At 36.2% G+C, this 18,245-nt stretch overlaps 1 protein-coding gene across 6 annotated transcripts in view; it reads right to left on the minus strand.

The window, feature by feature from the left end:
* Window positions 1-18,245, minus strand: part of Nfat5 (nuclear factor of activated T cells 5) — a 149,435-nt gene that overhangs the window by 77,107 nt on the left and 54,083 nt on the right. For all 6 annotated transcript variants that reach the window (XM_023709187.1, XM_023709186.1, XM_023709188.1 and 3 more), the window contains one exon: window positions 11,603-11,728. In XM_023709187.1, coding sequence (XP_023564955.1) covers window positions 11,603-11,728 — 126 coding nt within the window. The remainder of the gene's footprint in view (window positions 1-11,602; window positions 11,729-18,245) is intronic.

The raw sequence follows: 18,245 nt of genomic DNA on the forward strand, positions 1-18,245 counted from the left end.
TGGCCAGCTCAGCCCACCAGGGGGCGGGGCTGGCTGGCATGTGGTGCTGGGGGATTGAACCTTGGTGGTCCCTGTGCTTTGCTAAGCTTGTTCTAAGTAGGTGCTTTAGACCACTGAGCCATCTCACCAGCCCAGTTTTGTACTAATATTGTTTGGACAATTAAATGCTTCTATCTTGTACTCTGAGTAACTATTTTAAAGATAGGGCCAGGGATATATAGTTCAGCAGCATAAGCCCCTGCTTGGCAAGTGCAGGGTCCTGAGTTTGATCCCCAGTATCACCAAAAAAAAAAAAGAAAGAAAGAAAGAAAAAAAATTAAAGATAACAATATGCACTGCTTAGCCACGGTTAACATACTATTTTGTTTTGAATTTTTTTCTCAAATAAACAAATAAATAACCAACCAACCCTGTCTTGACTCAAACTTGGTTTACTCCAGCCTCAGTCTCCCAGAAGGCTGGAATTAGTTATGTGCTATTCAATTCAGATTAATTCTAAAATTTAAAAGTAAAGGGGGGTTCATATCTACAATGTTTTATATTTAATAATTAACAGTAACAAATTATCCTAGTAATGATGGTGAATGTGAATTGCACATATAGCTTCTTTTAAAAATTGATGGAAGAAAGAAAAAAAAGAATTGATGGAAGAGGCTTGGGATGTAGCTCAGTATAAAATATTTCTTTTGCTTGGCTGAAGCCCTGGGTATGATCCCCAGCACCGTGGATATGGGCACAATTGAAGGAATCACTGAAAACCACTATGAATATTTAAAGTAAATAACATAAAAACTGACAGATATCCCTGAATCTGCAAATATTATTTATTTGATAAGATGAAAATGGATTTTAAATGTTTCCATGTACAGAGTCTAGTACAGTATTATATACCAACTACTTAAACTGTATTTTAAAATTAAGAACTATTAGCTCTCCCTGAGTCAACTAAGGTATTAACTACCATTACTATTTGGATAACATAAATAAGAGACTACACTTTTGTTTTCCTCAGTACTAAAGACTGACTCAGATGTATCACCAGTCCTTTAAAAAAATTTATAGGGACCGAGGAGTTGACTCAGTGGGATAAGCGTTTCCCTGGCAAGCACAAGGACCTGAGTTCAATCCCTGGTTCTGCAAAAAAATAAAACAAAATAAAATAAAAATTTATATGAAGTTCTCAAAAGAGACACTTCAATTATTTAAAACATGAGACAGAAATATTTAACTAAGCTTCCAAGATAAAATCTATTCCCTAGCACTTAAAAATGTACATATAACTTTTTTAACCCCTATGTAAAACTAAATGAGGTAGTTTAAAAAAGGCACAAAAAAATTTTAAGTGTGTTGAGTGAACCAATAGTGGAACAGAGAGGAAGCAAACTTGATCGTTTGGAAAATGATAAACATCAACAGAATATTTGAAAATAATTTAGGATGTATAACACATTGTTAAACCCTAGTACTCTTTGTAAGGATTATATTTTCTTAATGGTAACAATGACTTCAAATCTAAACATCTTGTCTTATAAAAGTCAACAGATGCAAGGATATATTTTCAGATCAAAGTTTCAGGAAAATATATAAGACTAACATTTATGTTGCCAAAAGACTGAAATATCTAGGACACACAAAGTGGCTGCAAACCTGCTTTGTTAACACCTTACATGCCAACCTTCATTTTTCTACTTTTGTTCTTGTAGTTTTAATGTAAAGTTTAAAACTTTATTTAAAAAAAAGTTTAGTTTCAATCAGTATCAATTCACTACATAGAAAAAAAAAACAAAAAGGGAGGGACGGAGGGAGGCAGGGAGGAAGGAAAGAAAGGAGGAAGGAAAGAAAGAAGGAAGGAAAGAAGGAAAAGAAACTTATGAAGAAGTCTGAAAACGAGACCGACCTATACCCTGGGTGAGATTGGATGGGTTAAGTGTCTCTGGTACTATTTGTCTTCACTATTGACAGACACTGTCACACAACCCACCACACGATGCCTGTCTCTGAATGGCGAAGCTAGAATGCAAGTTAAGTGTATTAATAGAAAAAACAACTAGCATCCCAGCATATAAAATAAGCAATGCAGATTACAAAAAAACCCAAAAAAACAAAACCCACAAAAATGTAGAGTTGACCATTTAATTTACATGTTTAAAACACTTTCAATTTCCCATTTGAGTATTTCCCACCCAATGTGAGTTTACATGCTACAATACGCAATGCTTTTTTAAAACTTTTTTTAAATTAAAAATGTAACATCCAAATTAACACGTGAGAAAATTACCCTAAATTGTTAACTCATATTCACCAATTTGTTCTCCTGTATACAAATGCAATCCAATCCAAAAACCAGAATATTCTTTCACATGTTGTTTTAGGCTGTACATTTACCCAAATTCTCTTAAAGAGAGGAAGATATGTTCTGAACAACAAATTCACACTGTAAGAAATACCTATAACCTGTAGTAGAATTTTTACATTTCTCAGACCATCTTGATTCCCACATACTTCCTTATTGTCCCTCAAAAAAGTACCAATTTATAATTTTAAATTAGGTATGTTATTGTGTATTAAATGGCTGATTCAAAAGTCTCTATTTTAAAAATAATCAGCACTATACTTAGCTGAGAAGTTTGCTATCCATTTATTGGGGACTACTTTTTCCTTCCCTAGGCCACCAAATTCTGATTTAGAGTTCAAGTACCATAAACTAACTACTCTCTACTTTTTAATCTGAATTCTTCTAAAATAGTCATGTGCCATGTAATATGACTTTCTGGTCAGTGAAGGACAATATATGTAATTAGGGTCCTATAAGATTATTCACCTACTAACCTAGCTACTTTAGAATGTTAGGTATACTCTATGGTCTTCACATAACAAGGAAATTGCAAATGATGCATTTCTCAGAATGTATCTCAGTTGGTAATTAACGTATGACTACAATTACTTTTATTTTGTCAGAATGTAATATGCCCAGAGAATATTTACTAAATATTGCTTCCTAAAAATCAATTTATCTGCTGTCTTAGTCAAATCAAAGTATCCAAAAGGTACACATGAATAATCTGATTTTGTTTGCTTTTCCAGTGTGGAGATGAAATCCAGGGCCATACATGGTAGGCAAAAGCTCTATCAAAGAGCTGTATCACCAGTCCAATAATTTGATTTGCAAATCAAATTTTAAAATTCTTTCTTTCTGAGGGATGGCAGTATAGCTCAGCAGACTAAGTGCTTGCTTAGGTAAGCACAGGGGACAGGATTTGATCCCTGGCACTGTGTGCCACACCAGCCCTGCCCCCGGGCATGCTGAGCCGGCAATGGAGTACAGGAGTGGTGGCACACGCCTGTAATCTCAGCACTAGGGAGACAGAAATTAGGAGGATTACTGTGAGTCCAAGCTGCATAGTGACACCCTGCATACAAAAAAACAAAACCTTTCCTTCTGAAACAAAAAGATGTTTCCATCATTTAGATAGCATCACTGGTCAATACTGGATACAGAAACTGAAGCCCACTCACAATTTTTTGTCTCAAGTAACTTCATGTAAAAAGAAATACCTGTTGATAATTTCACTTATTATACTGTGGAAGACCCAAGGAAGAGCCCAAAAAGTATAAACTCAAAGAAAAACAAAAAAAATGACAAATATTTTATTATTTTAAAGGTAAATTTGGGGGCTGGGAATATACCTCAGCAGCACAGCACCTGCTTGGCAAGTGCAAGCTCAAGGGTTCAATTCCTGATACAAAAGAAATTATAAATAAATAAATAAAAAGGTATTGTTACCTTAAAAAAACAGAGATCACTAAGCTTAAATTAAAATTAGAAAAATAGCTCTGGTATTATTTAAAGGACATACCAGTGCTTTACCATAGTACAGTTCAATATAGTTTAGATAAAATAATAAAGGTATTTCTAGTCCATTGTCTTATATCCTCAGTATATACAGTAATATTATTAGAAACTTATTTAACTTTCCCAACATTCTGACTCTACAATAAAACTAATATGATTTTAATTAGATCTTTGATTCCAAGGTTCAACATTATATTTAATCTTTTGTAAGAAAAATAAAGAAGGTGGGGTTTTTTGATACCGGAAATTGAACTCAGGACAGTGCACTTGCCAGGCAGGGCTTGTGCCACTAAGCTATATCTGTGGCCCTAAATAAGGCTATTTATACATATGAGTGTCCATGTGTCTTGGTCAGTATATATCTAAAGTATGACCAGGCAGAACTGGCACTTTTCTGTTTCCTGTACAAAGCAAGAACAAATTTTAGCTCAGTGGGTTAGTTACTTCTAATCTTTTTTTTTTTTTTGCGGTGCACCGGGGGATTGAACTCAGGACCTTGCACTTGCCAGGCAATCACTTATTCTACTAAGCTATCTCGCCAGCCCCTCTTTTTTTTTTTTTTTTTTTTTTTTGGTGGAACCAGGGATTGAACTCAGGTCCTTGAGCTTGCCAGGGAAGTGCTTATTCCACTGAGCCATCTCTCTAGCCCCTTTTATTCTTTTTTTTTAGCCCCTCATTTTTTAAAAAGACCACTTACTTACTTTTTTATTTTAGAGACGAAGTCTGACTACGATGTACAGGCTGGTCTGGCACTTGTACACTCAAGCAATTCTCCCAATTCAGCTTCCTGAGTAACTGGGATTACATCTGGGCACCACTACGCTCACCAGGTATATTGGGTATTTTCACTTAATTATAATCATCTGCTAGCTGATTTTTTTTTTTTTTTTTTTTTTTTTTTGTGGAACTGGGGATTGAACTCAGACCCTTGTGCTTGTCAAGGAAGCGCTTATTTTACTGAGCCATCTCTTTGACCCTGATTATTTGTAAACTATTAGTTTTTTTAAAAAACAGAGTCCCACTGTGTATAGTTCAGGCTGGCCTTGAATTCACGGTAACGACCTGCCTCAACCTCCTGAGTGCCAGGATTACAGGAGTGTATCACCACACCCAGTGAATTATTAAATATTTAAAATTAACACCTATGCACTCTTTATGTATGATTTTTTTGACAAGGCGCAACAAATGACACTCTCCTGAGTTATATCAATATTTTACAGATAGTATTATCAACTACGTTGGTGACAAAAAATAAGATCTCTTTGTATATCAATTTCTTAAGCAAAACTACAAAATACAGAGAAACTATATATATATATATGCTTCTTTGTGAAACAGGGCCATGTGATATAATCTAGGCTGACCTTGAACTCACTATACAATATAGGCTGATCTCAAACTCACAGCAACCCTCCTTAACTTCTCAAGTGTTGAGATCACAGTCAAAAATTATATTTAATGGAAGCATTAGGCCTATGAATGATTGAGAATCCTTCACCAGTTTCCAAAACGCTCTTCTAAGGGCTGAGAGTATAGCTTGGTGGAGGAGCATTTGTGTAGCATGCATGAAACCCTGAGATCAACCCCCAACACTGAAAATATTAATTTAAAAACACTATTATTCTATAAACTCAGATAATATAAAAATGCTTATTTATGAGAAAATGAGGACAGAAATTATAAAGTTGCTGCTAAAAATGAACAAAATAAAACTCTTTAAGGAACAAAACAAGAACAGGCCACCTTTACACTGTCAATGACAATTTATAGCAGGGCACATGCCTGTAATCCCAACACTTGTGAAGCTGAGGCAGTAGGATTACTGTAAATTCAAGGTCAGCCTGAATTAAAGAGCAAGACTGTCTCAAAAGAAAGAAAAAAAAAAAGCTGTTTTTAATTAATGGTTGCGGCTCATGTTTTTTTTTTTTTCATTCTAATACATCTATATTTACACACCATCTATTTAAGTATTTATATTTATAGCTACAACAGAATTCAGTATATTAAAATGGAGGAATAAAGATTTTTAAGCTCTACTTGCAAAGCATGTTTTTAACCAGGCTCTGAAATTCTGAAATTCTTCTAAGGGTCGGCCAAATACCTCAGTGGATTAAAGCACCTGCTTAGGCAGATGCAGAGGCCAGGAGTTCGATCCCCTGGACTGCCCTGCTGGCCCCGCCCCGGGACTCCCTGAGATGGTGATTGAGACTGGGCATGGTGATGCGCACCTGTAATCCCAGCACTTGGGAGGCTGTAAGCAGGAAGATCACTACAAGTCTGATCTATGCAGTGAGACTGTATACCGAAGAAGGATTAAAAATCTAAGGAAGAATAAAACTACCTGTTCTTTTGTTGTAGAATATTATTTGGTTCTGCAGTACCCTCTCCTACAATGTAAATTACATTCAACTAGGTTTATTCAATGTGTAAAATATCTTATTATGTAATATTTATTGTCATGCACAGAATTCAACACACTACCTATTATTTAGTAAGGCTCTTCCCAAAGGAAAAGTTTATTATATGCATCTATTTATGTAAAGTCATTCTTTTTCTTTACTTGTTATGGGAATCAAACTCAGGACCTTGCCCTTGTCAAGCAGGCACTGTGCTGCTGAGCTATGCCCTGGCCTTATGTGAAGTTATAAACCTCAAGTTCAGCCTAAAACTCCACAAGAGGGGCTGGTGAGATGGCTCAATGGTCTAAAGTACCTACTTAGAACAAGCTTAGCAAAGCACAGGGACCACAGTTCAATCCCCCAGCACCACATGCCAGCCAGCCCCGCCCCCAGGTGGGCTGAGCTGGCCACACACACACACACACACACACACACACACACAAATAAAATTTTAAAAAAAGAAAAAAAAACTCCACAAGAGATCAAATTAGTACATATGCAACAGATTTCTATTGTACATACTTCGTAATTGTTACAGGAGTTAAAAATTGCTTCTAAGTATTAGTGTACTAAGATTGTTTTTTTTTTTAAATTTTATTTATTTATTTATTTATGTGTGTGTGTGTGTGTGTGTGTGTGTGTGTGTGGCCAGCTCAGCCCACCAGAGGATGGGGCTGGCTGGCATGTGGTGCTGGGGAATTGAACCTTGGTGGTCCCTGTGCTTTGCTAAGCTTGTTCTAAGTAGGTGCTTTAGACCACTGAGCCATCTCACCAGCCCCTAAGATTGTTATTTTAAAAAAGATTAATGAAGTAAAATATCAACGTTATGAAAATAAAACAATTATAAATTAGTTACTAAGATCCTCTGGCTGAATTATGTAATTTTAAAAAATGTATTTTAGTACAGGATCTATAGGGTCTCACTACAGATTGGACTTGTAGTAATTTTCCTGTTTTTAGCCACCCAAGCACTGGGATTATAGGTGTGCACCACCATGCCTAGTCTGAATCGCCATCTCAGTGTGCCCCAGGGGTGGGACAAGCATGGCATGCTGGGTATTGAACCCAGCTGCTAGGCTCTGCCTAAGCAGGCGCTTTAGTCCACTGAGCTATCTGGCCGGTCCCTCCGGTTTAATTATAAAACCTTACAGTTTGATTAATTCACTGTTTAAAGCCTTTTCGGGGGTGTACCAGGAATCAAACTCACTTTCTTGCACCTGCCAGGCAAACACTGCACCACTGAGTTATATTCCTGTCTAATTCACTGCTTAGCTCAAGAATTTGAAGACAAAACTTTAAAGAGCTGGGCATGGTGGCATACACCTAAGATCTCAGCACTGGGGAGGCTGAGGCAGGAGGACTGCCATGAGTTTGAGGCCATTCTAGGCTACATAGTGATTTCAAGGGCAAGTTGAACTATTTAGCAAGACCCCATCTCAAAAAAAGAAACAGTCACATAACAAAATATCATATTTTGAGGTAAGCCAATATAGATAATGTCATATCCCCAAATAAAGACAAAAACACACAGTTTAGGATAGAATAAAATAATGTGACTTTGAAAATGAAGACTAAAAGGTATTTCTGAGTTCTGTAAATGATTTTAAAGTATTAGTATACATTATTTAAACTAACAAAAAAGTAAACAAATCTAAAGATAATCCTAAACATACAAGTAATTAAAAATAATACTTGAGTGAATGGCACTAATTTTTTTTGGTTTTTGGTGAATGGCTTGTGAATTCTATCTCAATAAAATTACTTTAAAAAATTCCTCTTTTCAAAATCCCCGAATCTGATAGCCTCTACATAATAGCTGCATGTTAGTATAATCTAATGTTACAATAGTGTTCTCCCAAAAAAAAAAATCATTTTATGACTTGCATTTCTTAGTTAACTCCTTATTTGCCAAAAACAAAAATACCACAACTCATTTAGATTAATTTCTTTAAAAGAAAAAGAAAAATAGCCTCTGTCTTAAGAACTGTGAACCTCAAAACTGGCTTAAGAAGTCTATTTCTAAAGATTTCGTCATTGAAATACTGAATCTTAAACTCTGTATCCTTCACAGGACTAAAACAGAATTCTTACAAATGGGAAGGTGAACAAATTTCAGCAGTTAACACTCAATTATACTCTAAGTTCTGACATGGCCTAGTAGAAAGTAGAGGGACTACATGTAAGCTCCTTTCTCCCGAACCCTGTCCCTAGGACTCATAGAATAGAAACATTTCTGTTTGGTTGGTTGGTTGGTGGTCCTGGGATGCAAACCCAGGAACTATGCAGTAAACTCCAGCCACAGCCTTTTTATTGATTTTTCAGATAGGATCACACTAAGTCACTGAATTGCCCAAACTGGCCTTAACATTTGCAATTCTACATCAGCCACCTAAAGTGCTAGTGTTACAGATGTGTTAGCATCCATAGAAATGTTGATAGAAGTGTGTAAAGGCATGGATTGAGAAATTTGAGATACTCCTTTACTCAATATTCTGGATCATGGATTAGCAGCATATTTATTTATGCCCTCAGTTTTATGTGAAGAAGGAAAAAGAAATCTACATTGGTGAATCTGAGAAACACATCTAAAATGACATAAAAAAGAATATTCATGAACACCCATATGACCAACCCCTAAAGTTTAAAATTTAAATTGATTTAAAACTTGTGAAACACAAACCTTTATGGCAGAACTAGAAGTCTGTTCCCACCAGGCCCTCATACCTGATAGCAGCCAATCCAGCTCCTTCAAAACTCTGAAGAATTAACTACATCAAGAGTCATCATTTTTTATGCATTTCTTTTCTTTTTTTGGAGACAGGGTCTCACTGTGTAGTTCAGCCTGGCCTTGAGTTCACTATGTAGCTCAGGTTGGCCTTGAACTCACAGTGATCCTCCTGCCTCAGCTTCGCGAGGGCTGGGATTACAGGCATGTGCCACCACACCCAGCTGCACTTCATATTTAAACAGCAAATGATACTGTTTTGGGTTTTAACTCATGGAAGTTTAAATTAATGTGCATTTCCCAAGGTATCTAATCTTTTTGCCAAAAAAAACAATGAGTAACTCAGTAGCATACTATAAACCAGTATCTTTGATCGTCATCACCATGGATATTAACATGTCAAATAAAAATGTGACTCTAATGATATATACTAACTTACCTCGCTACAATATTATCTGTAATTTAAACTGTCTAATCTCTAGTGGTTAGTATAAAGGAACCTTCGTACCAGTAAGACATGAGAATGGCAGGATAAACTGTGATAGCTACTAAAAGTAAATCATGAAAAAAATAGATTAGAAATGACTTGATTTAGATCACAGAATCTGTGAGACCATAACAAAACTTCCAAGTCCTTATTCTTTCCATCATCCTTATAAAAATCAATAATCTCAAATGCTAAGTAATTATTTCAGAATATTTTCCTTGATGAAATTTCTCATTTTCATGATTTTTAAATACTGCTGTCTACTTTTAAAATCTGGAGATGACTTCAACTATATGAGGGGAGACAGCTAACATTTTGTTAGTAACCCAAAATCAATAAACTTTAATACTTATACATTAGAATTTCTGAAATTGAATTTGGAATTAAGAACTGTTCTTTTTCCAAACCTAACACTTTTTTCAGCTTTTAAAAGGAACTGGATCTACTGAAAACAGATGTTAAAAGCACAAAAGAAACAGACTTTTAGTTCTATACAGATTCAACATGTCTTTAAAAAACAATTTCAAAAAATACAAAAGAAGTCAGTTAGTCAATTTCTAACTGTGGATTTAAAGTGATATATCTCTATGTGTGGATTTAAAGTGAAATAGCACATGGAAATATTTCATATTTTACTACTTCATACAATTTTTAAAAAGATTTAAATCTTTAATCAGAAAAATATTCATACCTCACCTTACAACTTAAGAGGATGCAAAGTGAACCAGATCATTTTATCAATTTCATCACTAAAAAGTTCGCTAACTCACAATTAAATCCACAGTAGCTGTTAGAAAATGTCTGGCAATGCATGAACAGTGAGCAAGACAAGTTAAGTTTCTCTGTCATATTTAAAGTTTCCTCCCCTCAACCAGGAAGGACTTATATTGTATTATACAGTTTGGGCAACACTGGTACACAGATTAATGGTACACAGATACATGCACATGAGAAAAATACCTTAAATTAGAGTATTAATTGCCCCATTTAAATCCAAATTTCCAGTTCACTGCGCTCCTTTTGGAACTGAAAGAATTTACTGAAAACAATGCTCTGATGGATGGTAAGTACCATTTTAAAGATGAGAGGTATCATATTAGGCAAGAAACCTCTCATTACACTGACATAAAGCTTCAAAATGTGTAATTTTCCCTTTTTCTAAAGCAAACACAGTAACCTATATACACAACTTGGGGAAAAAAAGAATTAGAGTGGAGGGAACTAATTTATTACCAACACTTTTTCTTTCCTGTTAGCTTATCCTGTTAATCTTTTGTTCTATTTCAAAATAAACATCTGAGGGCCAGCAAGATAGCTCAGCGGACTAAGCCCCTGCTTAGGTAAGTACAGGGACTGGGTTCGATGCCTGGCATCACATGCCGTGCAGGCCCTGCCCCCTGGTGCACTGAGCTAGCCACCTAGACCAGGCTGGTGGTGAAACCTGTAATCTCAGTGCTGGGGAGGCTGAAAACAGGAGAATCACTACGAGTCCAAGCTACATAGTGAGACCCTGTAACTAATACATTTTTACAAAAAGAACAAAATAAACATCAGAACCAATCTTACATTGTTACAAAGTATGATTTGAGGGCTGAATAAAAATAAATGCTAAATTTCAAACATACTTTCCATATTTTTCATTAATAAAATTATCTACATAAGTCTATTAAAATCTTGTATTATTTTCAATTAATTTAAAGTACACTGTAAATTTTTTTACATATAAGGAAAAAACTACAGCAATATGCTACAGACTTGAGCATTTGAGTCCTTTTTTCAGAACACACAAAATATTTCCCTTTCAGCAAGTCTTTAAACATAATTGTTAAACAGAAACTCAAATATAATTTTCTCTTCATAGCTTATATTTAACCTTTGTATGTGCAGTCAATAAGTTTTAAACATTCCCACATTTTATGACAAAGTCCATTTTACAAGACAACACTTACAGATGTGTCAATGTAAAATGAAGAATAATTACATCAAGAAAACTGTATTGAAAAATTGTTAAATATTTTAAAACTTACTAAACAAACCCTCAAATCACACTCTTTTTTAGTATGAACTCTGCCAGCACAGTTCATGTTGGCGAGATAATAACCTAGGTTTTCTTTAATAGGATAAAATGAAACGCATACCGGCAGCAACTACAGCTGGAGGAGGCGAGCCTGCCTCACCACCGCTTGTCTGACTCATTGATGCTACAGATGTTTCTCTAGATGGAGGTAACTGTAACTCCTTTGGGAGAAGATCATAGACAGATTCTATAGGGAGAAAAAAAAATTAAGTCAGTCAGTAACCAAATTATATGTACATGAAATGTCTTTTCATAAGCAGTGTATTTACAAAAATCAAACCCATATATGTTTTGGGGTTTGTTTTTGTTTTTAATGTATTTGGTACAGGGTCTCGTTACACAGCATGGACTTGTAGTGATTCAGCGCTGGGATTACAGGTGTGCACCACCACACTGGGTCTCTGGCTCAGCTCAAAAGGGGGCGGGGCTGGCATAGAATGTGGTGGGGGGTCGAATCCCAGTCCTACGCTTGCCTAATCAGGTACTTAGTCTGCTGAGCTATGGCCAGCCCCTCAACTCCATATATGAATGTTGTATATATACTTTTTTTTTTTTTTTTTGCGGAACCGGGGATTGAACTCAGGTCCTTGTGCTTGCCAGGGAAGCACTTATTCCACTGAGCCATCTCCCCAGCCCTAAATGTTGTATATATAACTTAGTAATTTTTTTACGTATGATTTTATTAAAAACTGAAGAATAAATTTTCCATCAGTTCTGCTCCCTGGTTTTATTTTTTGGCTTTATTCCTTATGTTCAAGATAGTCTCTAGATCAAAAAAAACTTTTAAAAAAACCCCAAATGATCTTAGGGGCCGGGGAGATGGCTCAGTGGAATAAGTGCTTCCCTGGTAAGCACAAAGGCCTGAGTTCAATCCCCGGTTCCACCAAAAAAACCAAAAAAAAAACAAAAAACAAAAACAAAAACAAACAAACAAAAAAAACAAAACCCAAAAGATAGTCTCTAGAAAAAGTTATTTATTTTCTTTTCTTTGCAGCACTGGCAATTGATTCCAGAGACTTCACAATGGGCTACATTCCCAGCCCTGTTTTATTTTTTATTTTGAGACAAGGTCTTGGTAAAATGCACAGGTTGTATTCTCACTTGCAGTCCTCCTACCTCATCCTCCAAGGGTGCTGGGATTACAGGTATGTATTACGACATCTGGCAAAAGGTCATTAAATTGTAAAACTAGACAAAGAAATATGAAGAGAAAAAAATACTAAGACAGTCCAAAATCTTCCTCTGTAACAATACTTGCCATCGTTTACACATAGACTAGCACATGCATCAGATTTAAACTGGCTTCTCAAATCATTATATTAGTCTATTCCTGCTTTTATTCAACACCTTGGGCTGGGGAGTTGGCTCAGTAGAATAAGCGCTTCCCTGGCAAGCGCAAAGGTCTGAGTTCAATCCCCGGTTCCGCAAAAAAAAGAGAGCGAGAGAGATTTCAACACCCTTTAGTGAAAGTACTTTAATTCATCACTCTCCTAATTCATTTTTCCCTCCTAAAAAAGCTAAGAGGGAATATCATAACTCAAGAAACTACTTCTCCGGCCAGCCAGATAGCTCAGCGGAGAAGTGCCTGCTTAGGCAGAATGCAGCAGCCAGGGTTCAATCCCTGGTGTGCTGTGCCAGCCTAGCCCCTGGGGCACACTGAGACAGTGATTAAGACTAGGCGTGGTGGCGCCCACCTGTAATCTCAGCACTTGGGAGGCTGAAAACAGGAGAATCACTACTGAGTCCGATCTATGATCTACGTAATGAGACCCTGTAGACCCTGTCCTAAATACATAAAAAAGAAACTACTTCTCTCACTTTGAGTCACTTGGAAAGGCAAAAAGTATAGGACACTCTTAAATCAGAAAGCATAAACACTTACTTAAGATTATGATTACTTTTTTACAATTACTTTTATGTCCTGGATTAAAGAATCTCCTATTCTTTATTAGTATTTTACAATACTTCTAACTTCATAAAATTAGATTTATATCTACTATATACTTCTTTTGTGAATATCATTCTTGTTTTTTGGATACAAATAATTTTCAAAATAGTCTCTAAATGTAGTAGAATCAGTTTTTTTTTTTTGCGGAACCGGGGATTGAACTCAGGCCCTTGTGCTTGCCAGGCAAGCGCTTATTCTACTGAGCCATCTCCTTGGCCCCAAGGATTTACTTATTTATTTTTTGTTTTTTAAAATTTATTTTTATTTTTTAGAATCAGTATTACAAGGAACTTCAAAAGGCCAATTATAAGCATATCCCTATATTCAAAAGAACTGAGGCACAAAGTTTACAGGACTTTCCTACTATTCGAAGAAACCAAAAACTCCAACAACTAAAGATTATCTTCATGAGTGAATGAAAAACAAAAGTAGTATTATAAAACATTTTATCCTTAGTAATAATTACTGAATTGATAAATATCGTGATCCTCCAGTTAATCCTAACTTTGATGTAGGAATAATCAGGAAAGTCAAGAAGGAAAGCTAAAATTAGATGCTATACTCTTTTTCTTTCTTTTTTTATTTTTTTGGCAGAACCGGGGATTGAACTCAAGCCCTTGCGCTTGCCAGGGAAGCGCTTATTCCACTGATCCATCTCCCTGGCCCTGATGCTATACTCTTAAATGATCTTCATTCACAGTGAAGAATAAACTGAAACACTTCTTTTCCAAAGCCCTATTGTCTGGGCTAGGGAAATAGCTCAGTGGCAAAGTGCATGCTTAGCATGGACAATGTACCACAAATAAACACCCATGTTGTATATTAACTTGAAATGTTTATCTTGAAAGCAGTTGCCAAATCTAGCAGCTATCTAAATACACATACTTAAATGAAAAGTATCAGCTTATTAAAATGTTGGTAAACATTTAAGCAAATTATGTCTTACTCTCAAATAATATAGAAACAGAATCATATGGCATTATCACCAATCATTCACTTTAATACCTTTAAGCTTTCTCAGAGGAGGCTAAAACTCGAGAGTTCTTCTGATACAAAGAGAAACTCTCAAATCTTTTTTTTTTCTTCTTCTTTTTCTATTTTTGGTACAAACAAAAATAAAATTTGAAGGGGGGCAGGGGAAAGGAGGGCCGGCCAGATAGCTCAACGGATTAAATCACCTGCTTAGGCAGATGCAGGGACTGGGGTTGGATACCAGTTTGCTGTGCTGGCTGTGCCCCAGGGGCATGCTGAGAGATGGCGATGGAGACTGGGCATGGTGGCACACACCTGTAATCCCAGTCCTTGGCAGGCTGAAAGCAAGAGGATTACAATAAATCCGATCTGTGTAGTGAGACCCTGTAGACCCTGTACTAAATATATATATATTTTTTAAAAAGTTAACTTCTAACCAACAGTATGGACTAAAAAATATATGGGCTCAATCTGAAGGAAAATGGTTACTGTATCACTTGAACAAAGATTTTTAATTTTGCAAATGACAGAGGCTTCATACAGATGAGTACAGACCAACACTTAGATGCATATACACATATGTATATTTGGCACATGCGAGGGTAGGGTGGGGTAAACAGGAATTGAATCCAGAACCTTCACAATGAACTATCTCAAGCATTTTTGATTTTTTTTTCTTGAGACAGGATCTCACTAAATTGCTAAATTGCCCAGGCTGCATTGGAACTTATCATCCATTCGCCTCACCCTCTCAGAGTGCTGGGATTAGCCAAAATATATTGCCACAGCTTACCACAAATCATGAACACTGGAATACATACCCAAAGGAATAAGATAAATTTTAATTTGGATTAATATAATAATAATTCGTGATTTTTGAGACAGGATCTTACTACGCAGTTCAGGCTAGCCTCAAACTAGCAGCAATCTCCTGCTTCAGTCTCCCATGTGCTGGGATTACCAGTGGGAATCACTAGACCTGGCTAGAATTAATAATCTTTTTTTTTTTTTTTTTTTGGTATTTTAGTAAGATCCTACAGGGTCTCACTATAGATTCGTAGTGATCCACCTGTGTTCAGCCTCCCAAGAGCTGGGATTACAGGCACGCCACTACACCTAGTCTCAAATGCCATCTCAACGTGCCTCAGGAGCAGGGGATGGCATGGCACGCCAGGGATCAAACCCTGGCCACTGGGTCTGCGTAAGCAGGTGCTTTAATACACTGAGCTATTTGCCAGCCCTAGAATTAATAATCTTAATATACTATTAATATACTAAAAAGTGCATAGCCCTTATATGCATTCACTCTTTTGCTTTTTTTTTTTTTTTTTTTTTTGCAGTACCAGGGATTGAACTCAGGACCACTTATTCTTCTGAGCTATCTCCCCCGCCCTTTTCCTTTTTTAAAAAAATTAGAAGTTATTTTTGTCTCGTAAAGAATTATTTCCTTAGTTTGCCAACCAAAGTGACGGTTTCCTGTATTTTGTAAAATAATGTTTCATCAACCCACCTATAGTTCACTATAAATTTTAGTTGACCAAAATCCCAATCTAAGTATACTGCTTAAATATCCATGTAAACTAATTGATTCATTTATGTCATCAAGTATTTCTGGGTTAATTCAGTTCTTTTTTTCTTCAACATTCAACATTAGTTATGAAGGAGGAATTTCACTAGAGCGCACCAAGTCAAATTAGACAAAAATGCTATCCTGGGAATGTAGGACAGTAAAAAGGAAAAAATTGTTAACTTACAAGCACTGCTGACCATCCAAACCCCATTCACCACTATTTCCTTCTGTTACTGGTTGTTTCAGAGATGAAAAACCCTAAAACCTACATCCCCTTCTCACAGTCTCCAAAAGAGTCCGGAGAGACAAATCAAAGCAAATAGCTAGAAAAAGACAGGTGGTTTTTTTGCACTCCTCATTCAGCAAACATTAGTTGACACATGACTATATATACCCACCACGAAGTGGGTATATACCCATTTTGAGGGGCCTAGCACTCTGAAAAACCTCAAAGATAGATAGATATCATCTAATTTCTAAATAATCCTATAAGTTAGATTTTACTAATAAAAAAGGTGAAAACTGTGTTACAGTTAAAAAATGAAAAGCAAAAAAAAAAAAAAAAAAAAAGAAGAAGGGCTGGTGAGATGGCTCAGTGGTCTAAAGCACCTACTTAGAACAAGCTTAGCAAATCAGAGGGACCACGGTTCAATCCCCCAGCACCACATGCCAGCCAGCCCCGCCCCCTGGTGGGCTAAACTGGCCACACACACACACACACACACATAAATAAATAAAATTAAAAAAACAAAACAAAAAAAAATGAAAAGCATCAGGGAGAAAGTTTAGTGGCATAAGCACCTGTCTGGCAAGTACAAGGTCCTGAGTTCAATCTCAGGTACAAAAAAAGAGAAAAGTATGTGTTATAGAACAAAAGAAAGGAATGATAAATATAAACTTTAGGAGAGTTGTTTCCTTGGTAAGAAAAAAGGAAGAACAGAAATAAGTTGGAGCTGGCAGTATATTCATGAGTGTTCTTTTTCACTAAATAAATCAATACAAAAGTAAAGGATGAAGCTCAGGGTGACGGCTCTGAGTTCAAGCCCAAGAAGTGGTGGGGGCAGTGTGTGGGGTGGAGCACAGATTATAGTTACTCAAGTAATGAACACTCCATGGCATCAGAAACAGGCAATACTAAAACATCAATTTGTAAGTATTTTCATCTTGTTTTAAATATGAAGTTTACTTTGTTTCTTTCTTTTTTTCTTTTTTTTCTTTTTTTTTTTTTTTTGCAGAACCAGGGATTAAACTCAGGCCCTTGCACTTGCCAGGCAAGCGCTTACTCTACTGAGCCATCTCCCTGGCCCCTTTTGTTTCTTTTCTTTTCAACTCTGAGTGCAATGCTACCATAAGGCAGCTAAAGATTTTAAACTTTGAAAAAAAATGTCTAGAAATAACTGCCTTATTCTTTGATCTTTTCATTAACTATCTAAGTCACCTGGTGAACTCCAGGCCATGGTTTCATATCAAATATTCTAAACCCAAGTGCTTAGTATCTCTAACACATCAACATAGTTCTGCACTGAAGAGCTAGTATTGTTTTGTTGAAAACACTTCAGACTCGACAGTCATCATACTTGGCATCACTGCTGGAAAAATGTACTGGCTGCAGGTCGACTGAATATTTGGTTCCAGAAAGACTATGGAGTCCAAGAAAAACTAGTAGGTAATGCTCTGTTTTAGCAAATTTTTCTCAGTTTCTAAGTTTAGGCCAATTTAACAGTCTGCTGTCACATTTTCACTTATTTATACTGCTTTTTCCAGATTAATTTTATAATTGTTTTCCTAAATAAAACAACCTAGTTTTCTAAGGAAATACAAATAATGCACAGCAATATACATTATACCAACATGGGGGAAAAGAAAATTAACTGTAATTCCATAGACATTTTATTATAGTGTATCATAAATTCTTTCCACTAGGCATTACTTTCACTTAAAAACTTCACAAATATTTTCTAAGTTATTTCTGAGCATGAAAATACAGAATATAATGTATCATTCAGTTATTATAATTGTGTATATATTTTTACATTTTCTAAATAAAGTACTTCAGGGGCTGGTGAGATGGCTCAGTGGTCTAAAGCACCTACTTAGAACAAACAAGCTTGGCAAAGCACAGGGACCACGGTTCGGTCCTCCAGCACCACATGCCAGCCAGCCCCGCCCCCTGGTGGGCTGAGCTGGCCACACACACACACACACACACACACA

This window comes from Octodon degus, unplaced genomic scaffold (genome assembly GCF_000260255.1).
Source record: "Octodon degus isolate 3935 unplaced genomic scaffold, OctDeg1.0 scaffold00011, whole genome shotgun sequence".
Lineage (NCBI taxonomy): Eukaryota > Metazoa > Chordata > Mammalia > Rodentia > Octodontidae > Octodon > Octodon degus.